Source organism: Perna viridis, chromosome 7, assembly GCF_037379345.1.
Source record: "Perna viridis isolate PV_CMFRI_1.1 ecotype Kerala chromosome 7, ASM3737934v1, whole genome shotgun sequence".
Lineage (NCBI taxonomy): Eukaryota > Metazoa > Mollusca > Bivalvia > Mytilida > Mytilidae > Perna > Perna viridis.
Window position 1 is genome coordinate 32,840,802 of NC_142451.1, and position 13,365 is coordinate 32,854,166.

At 33.8% G+C, this 13,365-nt stretch overlaps 1 protein-coding gene across 1 annotated transcript; it reads right to left on the reverse strand.

The window, feature by feature from the left end:
* Positions 1-366: 366 nt before the first annotated feature.
* LOC148612354 (uncharacterized) lies at positions 367-2,810 on the reverse strand. Its single transcript, XM_088593701.1, has 2 exons — positions 2,673-2,810; positions 367-1,709 (listed from the first exon to the last, which is right to left on the reverse strand). The coding sequence occupies exons 1-2, from the start codon at positions 2,719-2,721 to the stop codon at positions 634-636; spliced, it is 1,125 nt and encodes a 374-aa protein (XP_088449827.1). The 5' UTR covers positions 2,722-2,810; the 3' UTR covers positions 367-633.
* Positions 2,811-13,365: the final 10,555 nt, after the last annotated feature.

Below are 13,365 nucleotides of genomic sequence, written 5' to 3' on the forward strand. Positions count from 1 at the left end.
AAATTCTTTTGTTAACAATATATTTTACAGCATGTCTGGTCAAGAAAAATTCTCCGGAAAATACAACAGTATGTTAGCAGTATTTTTTATAGTTCCCATGGTTTTAATCTTATTCTTTACCTTTAATGTAGTTTTTAAATTTTGGACCAGTTTACTAATGAGAAATCGAACCAAAACTGGCCTGTCTCAACAAAGAAACTAATATATTTAACAAAAGAAAAGGCACACATTACGTTCGGTGCTCTTACGCTATTTGGAATCATATCTAAGCACTCAGTTCATTGCCGCTCTCAAAATGTGTATCACCACAGTGACAGGTCTTTTATCCACGATTCATTGATTTTTTTAAAAATATAACATATAAAATATAAGTACATTGTTTTATTAAAGTATTAAACAATTTTCATAAAAGTTCACTTGTTGCCTTTTGTTGTATCCTATTAGATATAAAAGAAGTACAACTTTTTCTAAGGGAACTAAGTCATGTTTACAAATTTTGTCCAAAAGTTTATCGATCCATTTATACTCAGTCATGTAATTTACATATAATTGGAACGTAAGTTGGTAGGGGAAAATTCCAGCTTCAAAGCATTCAAGGAACACATACGTAAATTAAAATGTTTATTAGATCGTTTAACCTAAAGTTTTTGAGACAACAACATCGTTTGCAATTACGTTTCGAACATGAACTTCTTTTGCTTTAACAGAATCGGCATACATGCTTCCTGCAACAATTTCACGGGCTGTGAATTCAGTGTCCCTATTTGCAGAAGATTCTTCAAAGGATGCAGATTCATCGTCATAATAATATTCCTCATCCGTATCTTCAAAGTCTGACCAGTCAACGAAAATTGGTTCGTGTTTTGGATGAGCTTTTTTCGTTACACCATGCCTGGAGGGGCCAATTCGAGGTTGAATGCTTTTATTTTCCGGTGGTCTTAGTAATGTAGGAACAGTTGGAAATCTAAACTTCTTACCAACATGCATATGGTTTCTTTCTTCGTGTTGTGCTGAATCCCCTGTTAAAAATTTTAATTTATTATTAACAAAAGAAGATAAAGCAGATTTTTCATTTCTTCTACCGAGATATTGCCTTCTATGTGCTATTGTGTCTTTAGCAGGACTTTCATGTAGGACACGACCTTTATTTTGTCTCTTATTTGAAGCTGAAAATCCAAACCCATTTCCACTTTTATGTTTTTGAAAAGAAAACGACTTCTGATTTTCTTTCACATTCTTATTAAAACGAAATTGATTAATTTGTCTACTATTTCCGGTAACTATGACTTCATCAGCAATAATATTTTTGGCATGAACCGCTCCAGATGCTACTTTAGATGCTGTTAGAGAACCGGTGGCAATGTTTTTGGCCTGCATCTTATTTCTTTGTGGATGCTCAATGAATTCAGCCAATTCAACACTGACAGGACTTGCACCAGGTTTAATCAACTGCGAGTTCTCTGTCCGCTTCGGGTGTTCTTCAGGTCTTTTAAATGAATGATTGTTTACCACATTGGTTTCTTCTTTTTCACGTTTCATTTTATCATAAGCAGGTTCCAGTACAGGATGATGTTCAACGAAATAATTAGCCAGTTTTTTATTATAATTATTCAAAGATTCCAATGTGTCAAGAAGGACTGTCCTAAGAATATCCTCAAAAGCATGACTCAAATTTAGATCGGAATCATCAGCAACTATGTGTTTGGAACCTAGAAGATACAAGATCTAGGTCATTGCTAATTATTGATTATAGTAACGAATGATGTGACTCAGGGAAAATCAAACAGATATGCGAGCAGTATGATAATTTTGTAAAATGTTCAGAAGTTTGAAGAAATTTTACAAGTAAATGTATTGGTTTGTTTTTGTTTCGAGAATCTGTTTCTTTTCGTGTACTACAAATTTATCATAAAAGTGTTTACCGACGGATCGTAAATATCTGTAAACATTTCACTAGAATGATCCTACGAAAGTGTGTTTCATTGTTTGTCGGCGATTATAATCATTTACCATCTTTTATGTGCTTTTGTTTTGTTTTGTTCTTTTTCATATGTATTTAGTATTGTTATTTTTCAGAATTTTTCGACAAGGAAACCATTGTAAAATATCTTACATTTTCCGACGTTAAATCTAGACATCATGTTCTTGGGTGTTTTATACCAAGTATCTTATTATGTGTCCCACTAAGAGATTTAACACATCTTAGTTGTCAATCAATTGGTTTATTAATGATATACAAAATATCTGTGTTTTCGCAATCCCTACGCATAAAAAAGTATTTCAAGTCACAAGATGACTTTCAAGCACATTCCAAGACATACCATGCAGGCATAGGCATACGTGTTGTGCAAGTTAACAGAAAAGGATAAGGTGATTATAAAACCAATACAATATACGGGCCGCCGTGTTTTCTGAGGCACAAGGCGGGAACACTTTTCAATTTCCTTTTACCTGGTCTTACATGTTTACAAACGGCAAATATACAGACTCATACCCCAATACTTGTCATCGATTGTTTCCCTGCTATCGCTTACTGAACCTTTTTAAAAACTTGAAGTGTCTGTTTTATTACTAATGACGTAATTGTCACATTGAATTCATAATCAAGACGTGCATACCTGGTTGACAACAGATTAAAAATAAATTATAAAAACAACTCAAAAAGAACTCACCCGATACCAGGAAAACTATCAAGTAAACCAAACATATCCCTTTCAACATATTGTATTTGTTTAATTTGTTAATTTCATCATTTTAGAAAGTTAATCATAAGTAATTATTCAAGTGTTCTTTTGCAAGTACAAGTTGCGTAAGTAAACGTGATTTGCATTATAATTATCATAACATGGTTAATATATCTTTTGTTTTCGTAATGTTTACCTAAACAGGAAGTTGGTGAAATCGGTACACTATTCCAATATACAAAAGCCCGTCGGATAAAGGAAAAAAATCTTAATTTGTGTGATCTAAGAGAAATTCAAGAAACAGTTTATTAATCATGCTATAAATAAATTATACGGTACAAAATTTTGCGACATGAAAAGTTTATACAAACTAATACAAAGCTATGACAAAGAACAAATCAGTTATCATGGTGCAGATGAATACACCATTATGACCAAAGTGTCCATGACTTTTGTAGTAAAGCTTTTCATCTTAAACCAACAAAATACTGCTCCAAAAGACCGGCAGTAAAATGGTGACATGAACCAAAAAAAAAAGTTTTGCAAGCCCTAGCAAGTCATTGCGTTTTGCGTATAGATTAATCGTGAGTTTTTTCCTTTCGATTGGTCTCTAACGGCAGGTCGAAATATTAGGCTGACTTCATAGTGTCTGTAAAATCCTTGTTCCTGAGGGGCAGGTGTGATGTATAGAAACCTCGAATAACATGACAACTTTGTTTAAATACATTTGTTTAATGTAATCCAAAAAAATAAACTTTTCATAAAATTTCTATGAAATATGTTGGCAAATTTCCTCCCCTTTTGCGATTTCTAAAAAACAATATGTTTATAATTTTATCATATGTGCTGTTAGTTGAAGAAAAAAATCAAAAGAAGTTTTTATTTATATCAATCATTGTTTGCTCATTTGAAACAGATAATTCTATATGCATTTGCAAAATGACATAAAAAGATGCCTTATGTAATAAGTACATGTATAACGAATAAAATTTTTCTGCAACATACATATACTTCATTCTTATTGTGTTTTCACGACTGGTACTTTGGTCAATTAAAAGAATATAAGCATGTACATAAAACATCATGCATAAAAGTGACAGATTATTCTTAAAGCACCTTTAAAAATATGTTCGATTTCTCATATCTCGTACAGCTTTGAAGTAGGCTTTATACATATATCTGTACATTTATACATATAACTTTTAACCTGCTGGTGAATTTTTACAATGAATTTTTTTCTTTTCTTTGATGTTTGCTTTGTCGGGAAGTCTTAATTTCCTTACAACCTTTTATTTTCTTAAATTAGAAGCTTATTAGTTAAGAAGTCACTGAAAATGCATTCCCAATTTACTTCGTCGGCGAATACATTGCCAGACTTTAACGTTCCTGCATTTAGTTTGTATCTCCTTATAAACTATACCATCATTCGTTAGAAAAAGTTTGGGACTTTCTGTTGGTGGTGATGATCTTTTAGTTATCTGAACTTCATATGTTTATTATTTGTAAGTCGAAAGGGTTTTTTCTTTGTTCGTATGAAAAAGTCTACTTCGTTGAACAGCTTTAATAAAAGGTTTCATGAACATAGTTTTGTCCTTGTTGTTTTCCTAGAATGAAAAAGTAATCTTTAAGATGATGACAAAAGAATCTACATTGTTATGGTAATTAAGAATTACATTCTGGAGAATGGAAGTTGTTGTGAAGAGTCTATTTTAGCAGGTTGTAAGCGGCATGCAATTAATGTTCTTTACAAAGTAAGTACAGAACTGCAAAACAAAATAAATCTGGCTAGATAGATATTACACCACCGAAGAAGCTGGTACCGCAGTGGTATTTCAAAAGAAATGGTTGGTGAAATCTAAGTTTTACAACGCGCTAAACCCCACTCTTCTATTTTAGACCTAAATATACCGGTAGTGATTAAGAGTAATCAAGGGAACCAAGGTTATAGCGGTAATCAAAAGAATGTAATCCAGGGACAAAGACCAGACATGGAAAACAGACATACACAACAAAGAAATAAAGTAACTAAAATCATACATACAAGGTTACAAAAGCAAATGAGCAACTCGGACTCCACTAAAAACTGGGAGCATGGAGCAGGTGCACCGTTAGGGAAGCGTCCTCTGCTTTTCTAGAAACACCCGCCGAGTTGCTCATAAAAAGTCAAGTCCGGGGTAGACAATCGAGGAAAGGAAAACTATGACCCGTTGAATAAATCAGTTTTCATGGTGCAGATGGATACACTATTACGATCCACGAGTTCATGATGGCGACCATAAAACTTCTGTAGTGATGACTTCAATCTTGTAGCAACATAACCCTGTTCCAGAAGCCTATTTGTTAGAGTTCTAGCGCGATACAAAAAGTCTGCGTAGTTTCGGCAAGCTCTGGCATAACGTATGAGTTGTGATATGAACACTCCATACGCAGGTGCGGAAGGAATGTTGCCACAGATGAAAGGAAAGTTGACAATTCTGAATGAAAAGTCATCACGTTTGTCGTAAAGTTTGGTCAATAGTTTTCCTTTACCATCGATTTCTAAGTGTAGGTCAAGATATGGGGCTGACTTCACAGTGTCTGTCTTATACTTTATCTCAAGTTCTTTTGGGTAGATGCGATGTATCAAATCCCCGAAATTAGAATTGTTTAAAGATAATACGTCATCTATATAGAGGAACCTGAGATTGAAGGATCTAGCCAAACGATATTCTTTGTTTCTGATCAGATCAGCTATAAAGTCAGCCTCATAAGAATGAAGGAATAGGTTAGCAAGTAAAGGAGCACAATTTGTTCCCATTGGAATGCCGACCGTTTGTTGAAAAACACGTCCACCACACTGGACAAATATGTTGTCGATTAAAAGAAAAGACGAAAAAAACCTGAACTGCAGACAACAATTAGCACAACAGCAATTACCAATTAGACCTGCCAAAACAAATACAAAAAACTACACGTAGGCTATTAAGCACATATATTTACACATGCAAGTAAAGCATTTACATGTACATCCATCTCCTCCTGAGCGGTGCATCAAAGTTCTTCATCAGCTAATAGTTTTGATATAAATGATATATTTTAAGTGCATGTCTGTATGTTATTTGGCGTTTGTGTAGGTGTACACTAAATACGAAAGAAATGTTGGAAAATTTACTTTATATACAAAACAACTTAAGCAACATGATGGGAATAAAACGCGTTACGACATATATTACAAATTAAATTATCTTTAGACTGCGTTATAGATTTCTATACGCTAAATTAATGCCTATACGAGCGTATTTAAAGCCTCTCATTTTTTGCACTACATTCAACTCTAAAGTAAATCGTAATATAAAACAATCTTTTATCGAGGAGTTTTAATCGGAAATCAGAGCAATTAAATATTGAAAACTATTAGATTCAAATGTTTAATCCATAGAAAAAAATCCACGGTAAGGACAGTGACGCGGTTCAAATTTAATGCATTCACATACATGCATGCATGTTCATAGCAGTGGCTATATCAAAGTCGACATCTGATCAAAGGATATTTCAGGTTTTATTTCATTCTTGGCATACATAAAGTTGAGATAAAAGCTCTTTAATTAATATATCTACTCCACTTGCTACAATGTAATTAGGGTTTCAATGTATATTTCAGAAGGCAGAACAAGGCCTTGTTGTCCCTCATTCATTTGGACTGTATCAAACCACGTCTCACTCATTACCCTATTCTTAAAAGACTGGCACCTGAATTGTTCTGTTGTAGAAACAGTCTATTGTCTAAACCATTAAAAATTTGCATTTATTCTTCCGCAGACCTTGCTTGACCATAGTTACTGTTATTATTATTGTAATAAGTAAAGATCTGAAGCATTAAATTTCAACAATTTTATTTTTTAATTCGAAAATACTTCGATTCCAACTTGTTTATCTCAACCAATTTTTTTAAAACTTTCAGTGTTTTGTGAAAAAAAAATGATATCTTGTTCAGGAATACATTGAAGATGATTTTTTTTTCAACATATAATCAAATATTTGGAATTCTTATACAATCATAAAATGAAATTGCAAGAACAAATATACAATGCTTAATTTCATTTTCTTATTTGACTCCTTTGTCAATGCAAAACCTGTGATAAATTTATCTGCACTGAATATGTAGGCATGTTTTTATTGTATCACATTTTGCATTTTTTGTGAAGCCACTATTGTTTTGTAGTTATATGCCAAAAAAACATATACCAGAAGGATATAGTTGTTCATTAAATTTTTAAAACAGTCATTTTTTAAAACAAAACAAATTTGTTATCATAAAAAAGATATAAATAGATCATTTCGTCCTTGCACAAGTTCATCAATCAGAAAACTTTTTTACCAGAGTTTTCAAATTTTCTATCATTCCAAGTATTTTAGTCTGTGTCTGACAGAGCAAGTTAATGTATCTTTGACCTTATAACGAAAATTCCTTATTTGGCTACATAATAATTTCATTGCATAAATGACACTTGATATATCTGATTGATAGTCAAAAACTAATAAAACAATATCTTATTTAAACCGGTTGTATTTTACATTGGTTACCATAATAACTGAAAGAACTAAAACAGAACATGTGCCGATCGTATTTTTATATGTATGCCACTATGTCTGCATGGTTTATTTGTGTGCATAAAATGTAAACTATATTCCTTCAACCGAACTTTATACGAAACCAAGTCACATGAATGCGAAATTGTATTCTTAGTCGGGATATTTAATGTCTTACACCATTAATTTTACCGACAGAAAAAAATCATGATGACATGTGAGCACAAAATATTTTACTGTACATATTGTGGTTTTAAGCTCTTTCAAACAAGTAGTAAATACATTTTATTTCATGAAGCTTTTAATGTTTGCATCCTTGTTTGCGGTTGCAGTCCAGACAAAACTATCAACATCAAACCTTAATACCATAATTAACTAGTTCTTTACACATGTAAACAAATTTATCAAAGGAGACAGAAAGACCATACATGATAATTTGATAACCACAAATATTTTTGTTTAAAAATGTGAAAAAATACAAATTTGTTCTGTATACATAATGTGATGTGAGCTAACACCCACAGGAGTATGTCTTCAAATGAAAGTTTCATTTTTGTCTGCAAAGAAAATTAAATTCAATATTGCAAATTTTATTGCGAATATTTCGAATGGAGACAGGTAGAAGTTAATAACTAATTTGTGATAGTCTGCCTTTGAAAGTTCCTTTCTATAATTGGACAATGCCCCCAACTAGTACTTAATTACATGATAGGGACATATAAAGAAAGTTACATTGGATTCGTTCTGCACCTATATTTAAAGGATTAATATTTTTATGTGAAATCAATATTCTCAGGAATATGGAATGTTCTTTCTTCAAAATAATTAGCTGAAAGAAACTGCAGTGTTCAGATTCAGTACAAACCGTTAGAAAAAAAAGGATTACAAAGTGAAAATCTACCTTTATAGCATTGCAAATGTGTGTTATTATTGGTCTGAATAAGATTGTTCATGGCATCATTTTTGTTGGCATTCCAACGAGAACTAACTGTGCTCCCCTCCTAGCCGATCTGTTTTAATATTCATATGAGTCTGAATTTCTTCAGAATAAAAGAAAGTAAAAAAGATGCTAAATCTTTTAACTTTATATACAGATATATTCATGATGTATTATCAAGCAACAACCATTCTTTTGGTAAATGGTTATCGTCAATATATTTAACAAAGATCGAGATAAAGGAGACTACAGAAACAGCTTGTTCTGCATCTTTTTAGAACCTACATCTCGAGTTTGACAACAGTGTTAATCTCAGCACTAATATTGATAATAAAAAAGACGACTTTAATTTTAATATCATATATTTCCCTTATCTGTGCAGAAATATACTCTCATCTCCTGTATATTATATTTATATTTCACAATTGATTCGCTAAGCAAGAGCAAGTACTATCTACTCTAGTTTCCTTGAACGCCATAAATATCTGCATAACACACTCCTAGATAATGAGTAGGAGGAAATGCGTCTCAAAAGGTCTCGAAATTATTTTCAAGATATCAGTTCTTGGTTGAAAAATACCGCGTTTCTTCTAAAACAGTGAGTAATGATTGCTTTTTAAAAGTTATTCGTTTTGCTAATGTGACTGATGTTTTAACAGTTATGACACTATGGCTTGCAAAAGCTATAACCTTGGTTCCCTTGATTACTCTTTCACACCACTGAGTCGATACCTCTGCTGGTGGATTTTGTCCCCGAGGGTATCAACAACCCAGCAGTGCAATTTTTAAAATTAATGGTTTTAACAAGAGGAATGAAAGAAAAACTGGGTCGGACGTCGCCCAGTATAAAAAGGTCCGAACCTGACAGCAGATCGGACACTCTGTTGTCTTGTAAGTATGTGGTGTCCCCAGATGGGAATCTTAGCACACTCACATCTGGTATGGAAAGTGCCCCAACCAATTCAACTAAAAGTACCCAATCACATGTTCAATCTACAGACCATCTATTCCAGTACAAATTTCTGACTATTTTAAAATTATCAAACCATGTTCCATCACTTTAAACGATATACTTGACTACAACGATGACGAACCACATTGTACCATATCAAAATATGGTATTAAAATTGCAAAACATGGAACATTCTTATAACCGACACTTACTTCTCCAGTTCCCTTACAAACAAAACCTTCCATACAAGAAGTCACGATGACTTAAGTTGCAAATCAACAAACTTAATATATGGATTAGAATGCAACTTATGTGGTTTAATATATGTCGGAGAAACGCAAGAACGATTAAATAAAAGAATGTGCGGTCATCGTTCGGAAATTAACACCACCAAATTCCCGACAGTTTATCAACACTTCAATCAACAAGACCATTCAATCCTCTCCATGAAAGTTCGTATTTTAGAAAAAAAATTACCATCCTACGAACAGTCCCGTTCTAAGTAAAAACTATCGTAGGGAAAGAGAGGAGTACTGGATACGCAGACTAGGTACTGCAATACCTTACAGATGCAATGACAACATCAAAAGTAAAGGAAACCGTTCAAGCCAATATAACAATAGCATAAATGTGATGAATTTATTTGACAAAAATCCAAGACGGGAAAGGAGTCATGGTCATCGTCACTATTCGTCACCCAAGTTACATGATGTCTCCATAGATGGTCTTCTTCCTTTCATACAAAAACCTCTTGGACTTCATCACATTAGAACCAAACTTTATTCTTTACCTCTCACTCTACTACACTCCCTTTACGAAACAAGTCTTGACACTCCTGTTTCGGACCCCACCTCATCATTATACAGACTTGTTGCCATCATTTTGGATATTGGTTTCCACAGACTCTTTAAACCAGTTTGTGTGAAAAGTCAAGATGAAGAAAAACGATCATTTCTTCCACTACCGTTTGTCAACAAAAGTATAGATGCAATTAAATTGGCTAACATCCTCCATCACAAAAACGTTACCAACAAAATTCCCCCATATTTCAAAGACAAATCTATACCAATGATTTCTTATTCCTATACTTCACCCATCGCATCCAAAATTTTCAATTATTAAAGGCTATTGCAGAACATCGAGATTTAGGACTTCATGGCTAAACCACCTGACTGTTCTTGCAAAACCTCTCCATTCAAATATGATCCTTCTGGTCACGTCGTTACGGGAGATTTAACCATTATCGAAAACGAATCTCTGCGTAATATTCTTTCTAAAGGTCCCAAGTACCGTGAACCACGCTCCATAAACTGGAATTATAACTTTAAAATTCTTATGGATGCCGTCGAGGACTATGCAAGAAAATAGATAAAACGAGAAAAGGAAGACATTGATTCTCTGTCAGTGTTGTTAAAGGCCGTGAGGTCTTTAATTTTGAAACGAATGAAAGTTTTAAGTAGGTCAATGAGTGCCAAGGCTACATCAGTTTTCAAAGACCCCGATGTAGCAAAAACATTGTCTACTATACATGACAAATATGTTGTCGTACCAGCAGACAAAGCCCAAAACAACATTGTTTTCGTTTGCAAAACGTTTTATATCCAATGTTTATTATCAGAGGTAGACGTAGAAAATAATAGCAGTGGTAAGACCTATACTGCTACCACTCTCTCCAAAGAAGAGATTGTGGAAAACCATAAATCTGTGCAATCCTCTTTTGGTCTCTCTACCAAGGACGATGATTGTGATTTACCGTCTATGTACTGGATTCATTAACTCCACAAGAATCCATACAAACAATGTTTCATAGCTGGATCTGCAAAATGTACCACCAAACTCTTTCAAAACTTTTAACTTCTATACTCACAACTGTCAAAGAGGGTCTGCAGTCCTACCATAACACTTGTTACTCCCGCAGTGGTATTAATTCAATGTGGATCCTGAAAAATTCGAAAGATCTTTTGGAGACTATCAGTTCAAGACTATTATCTGAATATAATAGCATTAAAACCTATGATTTTTCAACACTGTATACTTCTATTCTCCATAATCAGTTAAAATCCCGACTTAAAAACATTATACATCGTTGTTTTTACAAAAAAAGATGGTACACCCAGATACAAATATATAGTTCTTGGTAGAGATTCCTCATACTTTGCAAGAAATAATTCCAAATCATCTTCCAATTATACAGAGGAAGATGTTTACAAAATGCTAGAATTTTTAATCGACAACATATTTGTCCAGTGTGGTGGACGTGTTTTTCAACAAACGGTCGGCATTCCAATGGGAACAAATTGTGCGCCTTTACTTGCTGACCTATTCGTTCACTCTTATGAGGCTGACTTTACAGCTCATCTGATCAAAAACAAAGAATATCGTTTGGCTAGATCCTTCAATCTCAGTTTCCGCTATATAAATGACGTATTATCTTTAAATAATCCTAATTTCGGGGATTTGATACATCGCATCTACTCAAAAGAACTTGCGATAAAGGATACTACAGACACTGTGAAGTCAGCCTCATATCTTGACCTACACTTAGAAATCGATGGTAAAGGAAAACTATTGACCAAACTTTACGACAAACGTGATGACTTTTCATTCAGAATTGTCAACTTTCCTTTCATCTGTGGCAACATCCCTTCGGCACCTGCGTATGGAGTGTTCATATCACAACTCATACGTTATGCCAGAGCTTGCCAAAACTACGCAGACTTTTTGTATCGCGCTAGAACTCTAACAAATAGGCTTCTGGAACAGGGTTATGTTGCTACAAGATTGAAGTCATCACTACAGAAGTTTTATGGTCGACATCATGAACTCGTGGATCGTTATGGTGTATCCATCAGCACCATGAACACTGATTTATTCAACGGGTCATAGTTTTCCTTTCCTCGTTTGTCTACCCTGGACTTGACTTTTTATGAGCAACTCGGCGGGTGTTTCTAGAAAAGCAGTGGACGCTTACCCTACCGGTGCACCTGGTCCATGCTCCCAGTTTTTAATTGAGTCTGAATTGCTCATTTACTTTTGTTACCTGTATGTATGATTTTAGTTACTTTATGTTCTTTGTTGTGTATGTCTGTTTTCCATGTCTTGTCTTTGTCACTGGATTACATTCTTTTGATTACCGCTATAACCTTGGTTTCTTTGATTACTCTTTCGAATGTTAAATTCAAATTTTAGCCTTTTAATTTTGTTTGAACGAAGTCTTTTATTTCAGTCAGTTGCATCCTGTTTTACGTTTGTGTTCAATACATGTATCCATATTCTGTTATCCGCCTCTTGAAAAAAACAAAAGCAGGCGCTTCCCGGTTGGTGGATTTGATGGGGTACGACAATGTATTATATAAGGTATTTTCAGGTTATATAAGCATGACCTGACCGAGACCATCTAAGGTTTAATGGTATGAATATCCACGTGACATTTATTGAAGTTAGTTTTCGAACTTGAATTTAAGATAGGTCAAACTTTCGTGCATTTTAAAGGAGACACAGTTTGCATTGATGTTAACCTTTGGAAACTGTACAAAAGGAGACCCCCTGTATTTTTATCTACAAACTGAAGAGTGTCACTTCTTGGTTTCTTAATTTCCCTTTTCATTCTCATCATTATGACTGGTAAATAGCGAAAATTTCGAAAGCGGCAGGTTCTAAGCTCCCATCGGGAGCTCCAGCCGAAAAAAGTTGAAAGTAGGAGATCTAATACCTATATAGATGCATTTATTTCAAACTTTCCCATATTAATATACTACTACTCCTAATCATTAATTCTAATGAAAAAGTTTCATTTTTATTTTTCTCATTTCTATATTTTAAAAATTCGCAAATGTTATAGTCATTGTTGATTTAACAAAAAGTAATGATAAGTTTATCAACAATGATTTGTGCATGTACGTGACTATTATGTTTCAGATATTGTACTTAGGATACATTTAACACAGTCAGGGATCTGTCTGTCTGTCTGTCTGTCTGTAGTAAAACACGAGAAACATTAGTGACTTTTAACCGGTTATGGAAATATATATAGTCACTCACGCCCTCTTATCTTGCAGTGGAGAAGGAAACGATAACACACGATTTGTATATTTGCCTCATCTCTGTTGATTCTGTTTTCAGCGGAACATACTCTGGGACTCGATGATCACCGAATTTTATACAAATTTGATTCAAGTAAAACGTTATTTTACGGAATGGGAGACAAAAATGATTAATTGCCT

Coding starts and splice junctions, on each gene's coding strand:
- LOC148612354 (XM_088593701.1), bottom strand. CDS start 2,721: ATGTTGAAAGGGATATGTTTGGTTTACTTGATAGTTTTCCTGGTATCG. Junction 1,710..2,672: donor GATAGTTTTCCTGGTATCGG/GTGAGTTCTTTT, acceptor TGTATCTTCTAG/GTTCCAAACACATAGTTGCT.